This window comes from Naegleria lovaniensis (genome assembly GCF_003324165.1).
Source record: "Naegleria lovaniensis strain ATCC 30569 chromosome Unknown tig042, whole genome shotgun sequence".
In the NCBI taxonomy this organism is placed as follows: Eukaryota; Heterolobosea; class Eutetramitea; order Acrasida; family Naegleriidae; genus Naegleria; species Naegleria lovaniensis.
The window spans coordinates 166,928-178,673 of NW_025407863.1; the positions used below are offsets into that span (position 1 = coordinate 166,928).

The 11,746-nt window shown below is 38.0% G+C and overlaps 7 protein-coding genes across 7 annotated transcripts; 3 read left to right on the forward strand and 4 right to left on the reverse strand.

Annotated features, from left to right (window-relative positions):
- Positions 1–26: 26 nt before the first annotated feature.
- C9374_010292 (uncharacterized protein) lies at positions 27–1,432 on the reverse strand (the record flags this gene model as incomplete). Its single annotated transcript, XM_044685820.1, has 6 exons — positions 27–149; positions 222–562; positions 637–917; positions 979–1,048; positions 1,123–1,152; positions 1,273–1,432. 6 exons carry the CDS (start codon positions 1,430–1,432, stop codon positions 27–29), a joined length of 1,005 nt encoding a protein of 334 aa, XP_044544092.1.
- A 253-nt stretch (positions 1,433–1,685) lies between these two features.
- Positions 1,686–3,293, forward strand: C9374_010293 (uncharacterized protein; the record flags this gene model as incomplete). Its single annotated transcript, XM_044685821.1, has 1 exon — positions 1,686–3,293. The coding sequence occupies one exon, from the start codon at positions 1,686–1,688 to the stop codon at positions 3,291–3,293; it is 1,608 nt and encodes a 535-aa protein (XP_044544093.1).
- A 4-nt stretch (positions 3,294–3,297) lies between these two features.
- On the reverse strand, positions 3,298–4,176 carry C9374_010294 (uncharacterized protein; the record flags this gene model as incomplete). The annotated part of the gene is made up of 1 exon (XM_044685822.1): positions 3,298–4,176. One exon carries the CDS (start codon positions 4,174–4,176, stop codon positions 3,298–3,300), a length of 879 nt encoding a protein of 292 aa, XP_044544094.1.
- A 159-nt stretch (positions 4,177–4,335) lies between these two features.
- C9374_010295 (uncharacterized protein) lies at positions 4,336–8,239 on the reverse strand (the record flags this gene model as incomplete). Its single annotated transcript, XM_044685823.1, has 3 exons — positions 4,336–7,535; positions 7,662–8,027; positions 8,077–8,239. 3 exons carry the CDS (start codon positions 8,237–8,239, stop codon positions 4,336–4,338), a joined length of 3,729 nt encoding a protein of 1,242 aa, XP_044544095.1.
- A 226-nt stretch (positions 8,240–8,465) lies between these two features.
- On the forward strand, positions 8,466–9,122 carry C9374_010296 (uncharacterized protein; the record flags this gene model as incomplete). Its single annotated transcript, XM_044685824.1, has 1 exon — positions 8,466–9,122. The coding sequence occupies one exon, from the start codon at positions 8,466–8,468 to the stop codon at positions 9,120–9,122; it is 657 nt and encodes a 218-aa protein (XP_044544096.1).
- A 417-nt stretch (positions 9,123–9,539) lies between these two features.
- On the forward strand, positions 9,540–10,766 carry C9374_010297 (uncharacterized protein; the record flags this gene model as incomplete). The annotated part of the gene is made up of 1 exon (XM_044685825.1): positions 9,540–10,766. One exon carries the CDS (start codon positions 9,540–9,542, stop codon positions 10,764–10,766), a length of 1,227 nt encoding a protein of 408 aa, XP_044544097.1.
- A 186-nt stretch (positions 10,767–10,952) lies between these two features.
- Positions 10,953–11,579, reverse strand: C9374_010298 (uncharacterized protein; the record flags this gene model as incomplete). The annotated part of the gene is made up of 1 exon (XM_044685826.1): positions 10,953–11,579. One exon carries the CDS (start codon positions 11,577–11,579, stop codon positions 10,953–10,955), a length of 627 nt encoding a protein of 208 aa, XP_044544098.1.
- Positions 11,580–11,746: the final 167 nt, after the last annotated feature.

Genomic DNA, 11,746 nt, shown 5'->3' on the forward strand with positions numbered 1-11,746 from the left:
AGGTTGATAGCAACATCAACACAACTTTATTGTACACGGCGGCTATTTCTGATGCTGTTCAAAACATTGTGAGCATCTTGATAGCCAATGTTAATCATTTCTTGAGCATGATCAAATCCAAGGAACCATCCAGGTAACCATTTAGAAGGCTGTTGAGAACAAGTTAAATTATTGCCACAATGGTTTCAAATTGGCATTGGCCCGAACACATGTTAACTTACCTTGAAAATTCTAAAAGTGACTTTGTTTCCAAAAGCAATTTGAGCATTAGTAATGTCTTTGGTAAAGATATCATCAACAACGTTGAACAAAGTTCTCAACAAGATAAATGGAGTTGTTTGAATATTTTCTAAATAATTAGCAAGTTGTAAATCACCAATGGCCAAAACAACATCGACATTCACATGTGAGGCATTGGTAAACTTGAAACATTCAGCAATGACATCTGAGACAGGTGTCATGTACTTTGCGCCACCGTCTACATAGAGCGATCCCTTCATGTTGACTGCTTCCAGTACTCCAGGAACAGCAGAGGAAGCTCGTGTAGCTTCAACAAGATCATCTGAGAGTTGAATATTTTGCAGCAACAACAATATGTTTCGTTCAAGAGTTTGCATCTCAATACAAATGACTTACCAGTATATTGATCAAATTGTTCATACTTGTTGGTATTCAAATTTGTAGCTCCCATCAAAATTCTTCTTCCTGAATTTCTAATACCTGTCAAATTCACATTCTTGGTCAAAAAGTTATGAAGTGGATCTGTATTAAAGAGAGCAGTCTTGAACAAGAAACCTTCAGCAATACCAAGTGGCCAATTCTTGTAAACATCTGAAGCCGTGAGAGAAGTCCAATGGGTCAACAAGAAATTCAATGCTTGTCTTTCTTGTCCAATTGGGAATTGACCAAATCCAACACTAATGATGATGCGGTCATGATGAACACTATCTGATGCAATGAAGGTACAAGAACTCTTACCTGTTAATAGAACCAGCACTGATGCCTCCAATGACTTGATATTTCACTTGCTCGGAAGGTAAATTCTCAACTGTTAGGATCGCCATCGTTCATATTACCATATTGTTTCATTGATGAAATCAAGAATGATCATTAAAGACTTACCCAAATACTTTAACACACCCGCTTCATAGGCTATTACGTGTTTTTCATCCATACAACATGTTTTTCATCATTCATTTTCATCATCATAAAAATTCAATAAATTTGTAACAAATTACTGAAATATAATAACATCATCCAAAAGAGACTCACCTCCACGATCGCCACCTCCTCCCAATGCCAAAGCTCTACATACAGAATCTCCTGTGGAGCTCTTATTGATATTTACTTTTGGACGAATACCTTCAATAGAAGCTGCTGTTGCGAGTGTAATCACAACAATCACAAGGAACCACAACGAGGTTGATTTCATGATTATAAATTCAGATGATCAGTTATTTAATGAAACAGGGGCGTTTGGGAGATTCTTTTTGTAATGATGAGTTCTGAACCAAAGTCTATGAGATGAAAGGAATTTTGCGGTTAAACGACGAGGTTCATTTGAAGCTGTATGAGAACATTCCGTGAAGTGCTATGAGCATCGGAGTCTCATTGATTCAAACAATTACAATGTTGTTGACGCGTTCTTTCCGTTCGAAAGCACTCTGATGTAGCGCAACAAAAAAATGAAGTCTCTTCTCCGTTCAAAGCCTTCTGCGTCTTTGGGTTCTTTCCGATTAACAACCGTATTGAATAGCAAGTCATCATCATTGAAAATTATATTTCCAAATGAAAAATGGGATATGACAAGTCATGAGCATCAAATGGATAAGAGTTATTCCTCTTCTCTTCGAAAATTTATTGGTAACAAGAACGAAGGTGTTTTAAGCATAATTAAGAAGAATATTTCTTTTCATAATTTTCATATCAATTTACTTGTAAATCAACAGACTCATGATTCTCCAACTACAGTACCGTTTGAAAATTTGATTGATCAAGTAAAAACTATCATACCACAAAATGCTCGAGAGTTGAACTATGAACAGTCAAAAGAAAAGCAAGATTACATTTATTCAATTATACAACAGATTCAGTCCATAATTAAAGAAAAACGAATATTGGCAAGTGAAATAGAATGGAACAACAAACTGAAAGATATGCACCTTGCTCATTGGGAAAGCGAGTTTCATGGATTGAAACTTGAAAATGCTATTGATGTGTTGTTAGCCGTCTATTACTATCATCAGTTTGGCGGAAATTTAAAAAACAGGTCACTTTACAACAACATATTTTCTAGCATTGATCACGCCATTCAAGAGAATAGTGACTGTCCGTTATTGTATCATTTGAAGGGAATATTCTTTCAAAAATATGCAAGAGATATTTCGCTTCCAACCTTTAAGCAGGACGAGGCAACTCAGAAGTGTAAAGAAGGAATAGAATGTTTTGAAACTGCGCTCAATATTTACGAAAAGAAGGGAATTAACAATAAGGATTTACCTCATAACGAAAACGATCTGTTGCATTATTATGCAATTCACAGCGATGTTGCAATTTTAAATTTGTGGCTTTCTAATATGTACAAATCGTTAGCATACGTGAAACCAAATATATCTCAAGAACTGGGTGACATTTCTGAAATGGAGAAGGAATTTCACAAAATGATGCAACAACAAATGTCGCAACAAGCCATTCAGGAGTATGTTGAGAGCAAACTGAAAATTGCAAACAATTCCGATCCCGTTGTTGTAGATGACATGGAAAAGGCCTTTTTTACTACAGGCGAGAAAGCACTTCAACATTTTAGAAAATCGTTCGAGTATGTCAAAGAACCAAAAGCTGTTTTTGCGTATGCTGGAGCTTTATTCTTGATGGAAAGACCTGAAGAAGCTGCTGATGGATATGCCATGTTGCTCGAGAATGGCAAAAAGCTCTACAACCAACTGAAGGAAGAAGCTCTTCAAAAAGAAGCTATTTGCAATTATTCGTTATGCCTTTTTCATTTAGAGAGATTTGAAAAGGCAATTGAGGTGTTGCAAGACGCTGTTTCTCATCAATTTCCAAATGAAGCACCGTTACAAGTGCTTCTTCTTCATCTCAAAGTACAACAATATCCTAAACAAATGCAAGAGAATTTCCCTCAAGTCATTGAGCAAATGAGGCAGAATTTCTATGCACTAGAACAATTAGAACGCGAAACTATGAGGGGTGATTTGAGAAAACCCAGTTACGACCCCAAGCATCTACAATTTTTCAAACAAATATGCACCATTTACTTGTCAAATAATAAATAATGTGTTATTTCTTCTTTTCAGGTTTCTTGACCTCTGGAATGGCAACCTCACCACCATACGAAATGGCATCAATTTCTTTTTGTGAAATTTTCTTTCTTCTATATTGAGCTGGAAGGTCGCTCAAAGATTGATAATAATAAGTAGTACCGCTAATTGTTGGAGTAGAAGGAGCAGATGGTTTTGCTGTTGGTTGTGGTGAGGAGGCTTGAGGAGTAGCAACACTTTGTGCTGTTGCTTTGGACTTGTTCTTCATTTCTTGCTCGATAAGATCTCTCTTACCATATCTAAATTTAATCATTGGTTCTCTCTTGTGATGTTCCGTGCTAGATGTTTCTGTTGTTGTTGTTGAAGGTGAAGAAGTAGCAGGTTGTGAAGGTTGTGTTTGTGCTGCTGCGGTTGAAGGAGAAGTTGCTGCTGCACCTGCAGTATCAAGAGTAAATAGTGCACTGCCCACTTCAACTTTTTCTCCAGTCTTTGGAACTAAAATCTTTGTGATAACACCACTTTGGGGAGCTTTCACTTCAGCTTGCACCTTGTCGGTATCAATGGCCACTATAACCTCATCTTCTTTACATGAATCTCCTTCCTTTTTAAACCAAACAGCAATTTCACCATCACGAATAGATTCACCAAGAGATGGGACTTTCACTGTTATACTTTCAAATCTCATATTGTTTACACCTGATAGAGTCATCATACCGGTGTGTCCGATCAAAGTTTTCGATGGAGAGGATTTTAATCCGAAATTATTTGTCCATGATGATGATGATACTATCTTGTTGTTAGTGTTCTTATGATGGATGGAATATGAACGCAAGCCAACAACACGACCTGTAGCAGCAAGGATTTTGTTTGAACGTGAAATTAATCTGGTTGAAAACATTTTTTTGTGATGAATCGCTTAATTTCCGTTCAATTTTCCAAATCAATTTTCAAGCTTGAACGCGATTCGAGAGTAAGGAAGTGAATCAATTTCGCCAAACAAGAATTCTGAATAAAAAGTATTTATAAATGATGACGAGAGTGAGATGTCATCTCTACATTATTGCAAAAAAGGTTTCACTTGCTCATATCCTGGTTGATCAATTTGCAAGTCTCCGGAAATGTATTGTGAAACATGAGATGGATTCAAAAGCTTCATTTCCACTAACAGGTTCAATAGAGGTTTTAACCTGTCAAACTTTGCACGTGTACAGCATGCATGTTGAGCAGTGCCAATCAATGATACTTCATAGCCCTCCTCTAGCTTTTCTCGTACTTCCTCCAACAAAATTTCTTTAAACTCTTCAACATTTGAGACAGGATCTTCATGGCATTTAGCATGTAAAATTCCTGATAATATTTGTTCATCTGATAGAACGGCAATGAAGTCAGATAGTTGAGACTTTTCCCTTTCATTAATGCACTTGTTGTAATAAATAGATGGTTCAAAGCATCCATAACATTTTTCTTCGATAAATGAGCACAGTTTTGCATATGATTCCCCATTAGGCTTGAATATGTCCATCAGATCCATAGAATTGTTTACAAGATGCTTTCCCTCCTCAATCTCTGCCAAAACTAAGTGGTTCTCAAGCTCTTCTTGATAATGCTGTACTGGTTTTTTCAAATTGTCATTAAATTCACATTCAGAACAAATAGTATCGTATAAGTGTTCGAGCACCTCAAAAACGTGTGATTCTTGCAATGGATTCTCTTCATCAAGCACGACGGTCAACAACACGTCGTACAGATTGCTAAATGACAGTACTTTTTCGAAAATGAGTCTTCCCAAAAACTTGCCGCTATATTGAAAAAGTTCTGGTATGTCAATGTATAAACTTTCTTCAACAATCTGTGTAAAGTATCTAATAAATCCGTAAATGAGAATATCATCAACCACAGTTATTGGGCCTTCTTTGAGTTTCTTCAACAATTTTACCGTGTCACTAATTTCATTTTCTTTGCTGTTTTCACATGCGGCAAATGCAACACCACGAATAAAGTATTTAGTTTTGTGCAAGTTCTCTTTCTCAATTGTCTCCAATGTTTCATCAATTTCTCCTTCTTCAAAGTAGCATGACATCAACTTCTTTGTTCTTTCTGTAATTGTACTAATTTGCTCTTCGGTTTCTTCTTCCTCCTCTACTTCAGATGCAACTTGTTGAGTGTCTTCTACAGGCTCCTCTTCGCTAATTTCTTCTTCCTTTTCTTCTTCTTCAAGAAGGGCAAAGGTGTTTGCGTCAGTCTTGCCTTGTGTAGATGCTGGAGCTTGTTTAACAATACCACCTCCTGGTGCAAGAGTTTTCTTAGAATCCATCTTTCTATATCTCTCAGCTTGGAGGGCTCCAGATTGCTTTGTTACATAGGATGCTTTTGGTTTGTTGTTTGGCTTCCTGAGGTGGTGATGTTTTTCAAGCTTTTTAATTTGATCCATTTGTTGCTTAACAGCTTCCTCTCTTGCCTCTTGTCTTGTCTTTGTTGCCTTTGTTTTTTCAATTCTTGCCACCCAATCATTAAGTCTCATTTCAATAACATCCCTCAGCATAAATCTAAGTCTTGAGGCTATAGTTGGCTCTTGTGAAAGCGTTTCCATTCTTGCAAAATAAAAATTGACATACTTCTTCGATTTTTCATGATCTAACTTCTTTCCAATTGTTGTCAACAATTTGCATAAAAGCTCAATATCGTCAGAAGAAGGATGAGGAGTGGGGTTAATCAATAGTCTCTTGATAACCTCATGCATAATTTTTTCGCTGAGCATTTCTTGTAAATAAAGCTCTCCGATGAAGATCACATTTCCAACCTTCTTCTTTCTCAACAAAAACTCTTTTTCCTCTAGCTCCTCTGGAGATAACTTTTCCGAAGCGTTTTTAAGCTCTTCTTCCTTTTCTTTCTCAAATTCTCTTTGACACTTATTGAGTAGCAATCTCTTGAATTGCTTTGTATTCTCCTCTCCAATCTTCTCTTTGAGTTCAGTGCTCAAGTCGGCACAAAGTCTGGCATAAAGAGCAGAAAAGTTTTGAAGACTAATTGCATAACTGAAAATTTGATCAATAATAGCGTTCAAAACCTCTTCATCACCAGGCTTGCTTCTACATGCTCCCAAAAACTCAACTTTAAGCTTGTCATAATTCTCTGGAGTCAATCTGTTAAGAATGAATTTAACTTCATCCACAATCATCTCTTCTTTTGATTTATCCTTTGCTAGCTTCAGGGCATTTTGAGATTTTTGAAGCTTTTCAGGCGCTCTTCTTGTAGTTTGTTTTACGTCTTTACCTCCTCTGCCTCTAGTTGGTGCACCAGGTGTTCCACCTCTTTGTGCTCCTCTACCACCACCTCTAGAAATATTGAATCCTGGTCGAGCACCTGGAAGAGTAGCTCCTCTACCACCCCTAGCTGCACCGCCTGTCGACTTCAAGCTTGATTGGAAAATCTCAAGAGATTTTAACTTTTCAGGAGGTTCTGTACAACTATCCTTGAAACGAAGAAGTTGGTCTCTTGAATAAATCTTTGTTTTGTCAGATTCTTCATCTTCAGGCTCTTCCTCTGAGTCCTCGAACCCTTCGATTTCATTTGGATCTTCTTTCACAACTTTATCCTCGTCAATTTTGTCTTGAGAGCTTTCAAAAGTTGCTGAAGAGTCTTCTGCAGTTGGTGTTTGTTCACCGTATTCAGACGTTGGAGTTTGTGGCTCTAATACTTTTTGGTCAGATACTTGTTCAGTTCTATTTTCTGCGTTTCCAACATTATCTTGTGATGCTGTTGTTATTTCGGGTTTACTTTCAGCTGGTTCCTCAAGTTTTACAGGTTCAGATTGGGCAGGCGTTTGCTCAATTGTTTCCTCCTTTTTACCTGTTGTTGCTTCTACAGCAGATGGCTCCACTGGTTTCATAACCTCATCCTTCGATGCTGTTGTTGATGGTGGTTGTTGTTTTGTTGTGTCCGCGATTGTTGTTGATGTGGAGGTTGCTGTTGTTGAGGAGCTAGTATTGTCGGAAGTGGCAGTAGTTTTTTCCTCCTTAAGGTCAACCACTGAACCTGAGTTAGGATCTACTATGGTGATTTTTGAGCTCTGTGGCTTTACAATTTCTGATGAGCCAGACGAACGCTGTTGAGGATAATAATAAGGTTGACTTGAGTAGTACCCATATCCGGCTGGAACCATCATGACAGAGGTATTAGTATAAACATGTGGTTGAGGTTGAGGTTGAGGTGGATGTATCTTGTGTGCCTTGTGCTCTGGAATTCGTGTTGGATGCTCTGTAATTCAATAAAATTTTGATTTTATGGTTTTGAACGAATTGAAAACCAATGTTGTATTCATTATTGCCAGCGTGAAGTAATAATAGATTAATAAATCAAGTGTAAAATGTAAATGCTACTTACGGGTTGTGGTATTGTGATCACCTGTTGTAGGAGGAGCACTCGACGTTCTTCCAATGGTTGCTGCTAAATCAGAATTTCGTATCGATGGTAATTGCTGTTGATGATGGTGAGGAGGGTGATGGTGATGATGTGGTTGGTGAGTCGATAGAGTGCTTGTTGACGATGGAATATTATTAGAGGTGGTCGTATTCGATGAAGCAACATCTTCTGTTGGATTCGCCATAGTAGTGTTTGAGTGTGTATGATAGGTAGAGCCTTCAGTGGTAGGAGGCCGATGATGGTGATGGGAGCCTCCTCCTCTACCTCTTCCTCCTCTACTACCTTGGCCTCCTCCTCTTTGATGTTGGCCTCCGCCGCTTCTTCCACCTGAAGAAGGTTGTGCTTGAACCTACGTCATTTGATGTTGGAGGCTTACTTGCAACATAGCTTCCGCTTCTTTGTGCTCTAAATCCACCCCGGCCTTCTCCCGAAGTATGAGAAGTGGCTTTATATCCACCTGTATTACTTGCGTAAGAAGAAGAGGATGACGAAGCAGAAGTATTGTGTTTTTTATGGGTTGATGTTTGTTGGTTAGACATTTTTTTTCCACGCCAACTTTGAATCTTTTTTGCACAAGTTTTATTTAGACTCACCCTGTTGAATCATTGAATGATTCCCCATTGTGCTACAACAACCTGCAAATCATTGGTTAGATAAGAAGAAGGTATCGTTATTAATCGCTCCTTTGGCCCATATAATTGTTTCATGTTTTTATGTGCACACTGCTTTCGTTATGATGCAACTTGGGATAAAATTTCAAAAAAAATGAATGGGAGTAGTTCCGAGACAAATTTGCTTACCCTCGACCAACAATCAACATCTTCTGGCTTGCACAACACTACGAACGGAGGACAAAACACCACCGAAGAAAATGATTTAAATTCTGTAATGACTGGAAATGAAGATAACATGGATGTTGGCGGAGACGATGAAAATGAAACCGGAGGGGATACTAGTAGTGACGAGGAGGAAGAAGAGGAATCTCAATTTCATGATTATCCGATCATTTCTCAATTGCAAGGAGAGGAACAAAATATATTAAAATTATTGGATTATGGAATGTCATTCATTGAAACGCTCACAAAATCCACAAAAGAAAACATTAATATGGAAAGATCCAAAGAGGAACTGAAAAAAACAATTACAGGTTATTATGACACTCTCTTTGATTTAAAGCAAAGTCTTGCTAGGCACATACATTTAGCTTCGCTATACTCTTCATTAAATTACGAGGGATCAACATATTCTGAGCGAAAGAAAATAGAGATTGAAATTAGGAAAGCTAAAATTTTGAGAAATGCATCGACAGATCAAACAAAAACACATTCAGATTTGTTTAATGATGACATGTCGCTTAGTACTTTTCAAAATCTGGACAATGTTTCTCAGTCCAATCTTTCAATTCACAAGCAAGACAATTAAATTAAGCAACTAAACATTTGACAACATGAATGACAGTGAAAATTGAGGAATTAAGCATTTCAAATTCGACACTCAATGCAAATTCTATTCACATTTTTTTCTGATTTCCATTTTCTCAAAATTACTAACAACGGAGAATGTTTAACCGTGCATAATTTCTTTCTAAATTCAATCCAACTCCTTCTCGAATTTCGAGATATTTTTATTCTCTGACCCAAAGAACGAAATGCATGACAGCATCACCAACGTTAAAAAAAACGATCCGAACAAGCTCTCGTAAAGTTGGACACCAGATTCATTCCGATCCAGCGAGGTTATTGTGAGCATTACCTATCTCCAGCGTGCATAGTCTCTCTCATCAATTGCTAGACAACTTGATAGTATATCGTCATCAGATATTTACCTGCTCTCTTTCAAATGTTAGTCGCTGCCTCAAATTCTCGTTCTCCCAAGCAGCTTGGTAGTGGTGAATCAGCATCCTCTTCATCATCGCAATCTGACTTGTTTTCTGCGCTTTCTTCGTGGTCATCCTCCATCCAAAAAACGTTTAATGAAGTCTCTCAAACCATTACTGCCAACATTAACACGATCGATCATTCAAGTAGTAGTAGTAGCAATACCAACACTTCCTCAAGTACTACTACCCCCACCACGAATCCATCATCATCCTCCACCATTGTGCCTTCTGCGTCCTCCATGACATCATCATCTCGGCCGTCATCACCAACGAATCTCAACAAAAAACAAAAACAAATGTTGAAAGAAAAACGCCCTCTGATGAGGAATCAGGATTTTTCGAGTGAAGAGGATGAAGAATCCATGATTGGATCATCAGCATTGAAGAAGAAGAGTAGTAGTACAACAGCATCTGAATCTATTGGCGATTGGTTCTCTTCGGTTCAAAATTCAATCACCAAACAATTCAATGAATGGTCATCACCCACCTCGTCATCTTCCAATAATAACACCACTTCGGATGATGATGGACCTCTTGCCAAGGCTCACTCCTCCCGAATCAAATCACCATCTACCTCATCTTCTAATGTAGCTTCATCATCCAACGGTTTTATGGATTCTCTTTCCTCTACCTTTGCCTCCATTAAAACACAAACCAACGACAAGTGGACTCTTTTGAGAGATCAATTCTTTGACAATAACAGTCAGAATACAATTGATGAAAACGATAATTCGTTCCTCGGAAGACTTTCCAAAGAAGTTGATGGTATGATCACTCTCTCTGCCAAACAACGCATGTATGGCTTTTTCATGTCTCTCGGCTTTGGTTTGTTATGTATTATAATTGCTCTTGGCTTTTTGCCATCCATCCTTTTTGCATCGGGAGCATTTGCCTTCTTCTATACTTTTGGTAATTTGTTGTGCCTCGTGTCGACATTCTTCTTGGTTGGACCTGTGGCTCAAATTAAAAACATGGCAAAGCCTGATCGAGCAATTCCTTCTGCATTATTTATTGCTTCCATGGTTTTAACTTTGATTTGTGTGTTTGCAATGCCAATTGCACTGTTGATTATTTTGCTTGTCATTACACAGGCAGTGGGATTGGTTTGGTATGTCATTTCCTACATTCCATTTGCTCAACAAATTCTAGGTATGATATTCTCTTCCTTTATGAGAATTTTCAATTAATAAAGTGGAAGAAGTTTGCACAGATTCAAGTTGCTACTAAGATCTTAACAAACTTGTCTTGTTTGTTTGAGCTTAATGAGCTGTCGGCAATGATTTGACAGAGCTGCGATTTTTATTGGTAATTGGATGTGCAATGTTAAATTCTCTTTCTACCCTTCTTGAATAATTCACAATCATACAATGTTTCTACTGTTTCTTTTTCCACTCACAATTCATTATAACTCCAGCAGCCTTGAACAGTTGATATACTGGACATGCCTTCTCTACTCGTGATTTCAAGTCTTGAATTCTATCATCTTCAGCATCCGTTTCTACTTCATATACCATGTCTACATGAGTGAAGTGAGCTGGAATTCCACTCACACCTCTCATTCCTCTGACATCTATTTTACCTTGCATTTTTGTGCATTCGATTGTTTTAATTTCCATTTTCATACTTCTAGCAATATATCTTGCAGTAATTAATTCACATCCGGATAAGCTCGCTAAGGAGAGCTCCAAAGGAGTTGGTCCAGTCCCTTTTCCGCCCAAAGACACTGGTTCATCCATTATTATTTTAGCAGTTCGACATGTAGTTGCTGATGATTCAATCAATGTTCCTTCTTTAGATACGGATTGTATAGAAAACGCTTTAATGTATTTTGAAGTATCTTCAGGTGAAGTTGATGATGGTGATGTTGTATTTTCAGAACATACATAACAGAGAGCGGTATTGAATGATCGGGCTGTATTCCGATGATGAAGCGAAGTGAGCCCCAGGCGCTGCAAAAAAGATGGGTGCGATGACAATCTGCAAAGGCTTTGTTTGATCATTTTTAGAGATTGAGTCTTCCAGGATTGTTTCAGCAAAACTCTAAGAAGGCAAACCACATAGGAAAAATATTAGCTTGGCCCCCTTGGGAATCGAACCCAAGACCTCTGTCTTACTAGGACAGCGCTACTGCCAACTGAGCTAGGAGGCCTCATGTTTTCGTACTTCC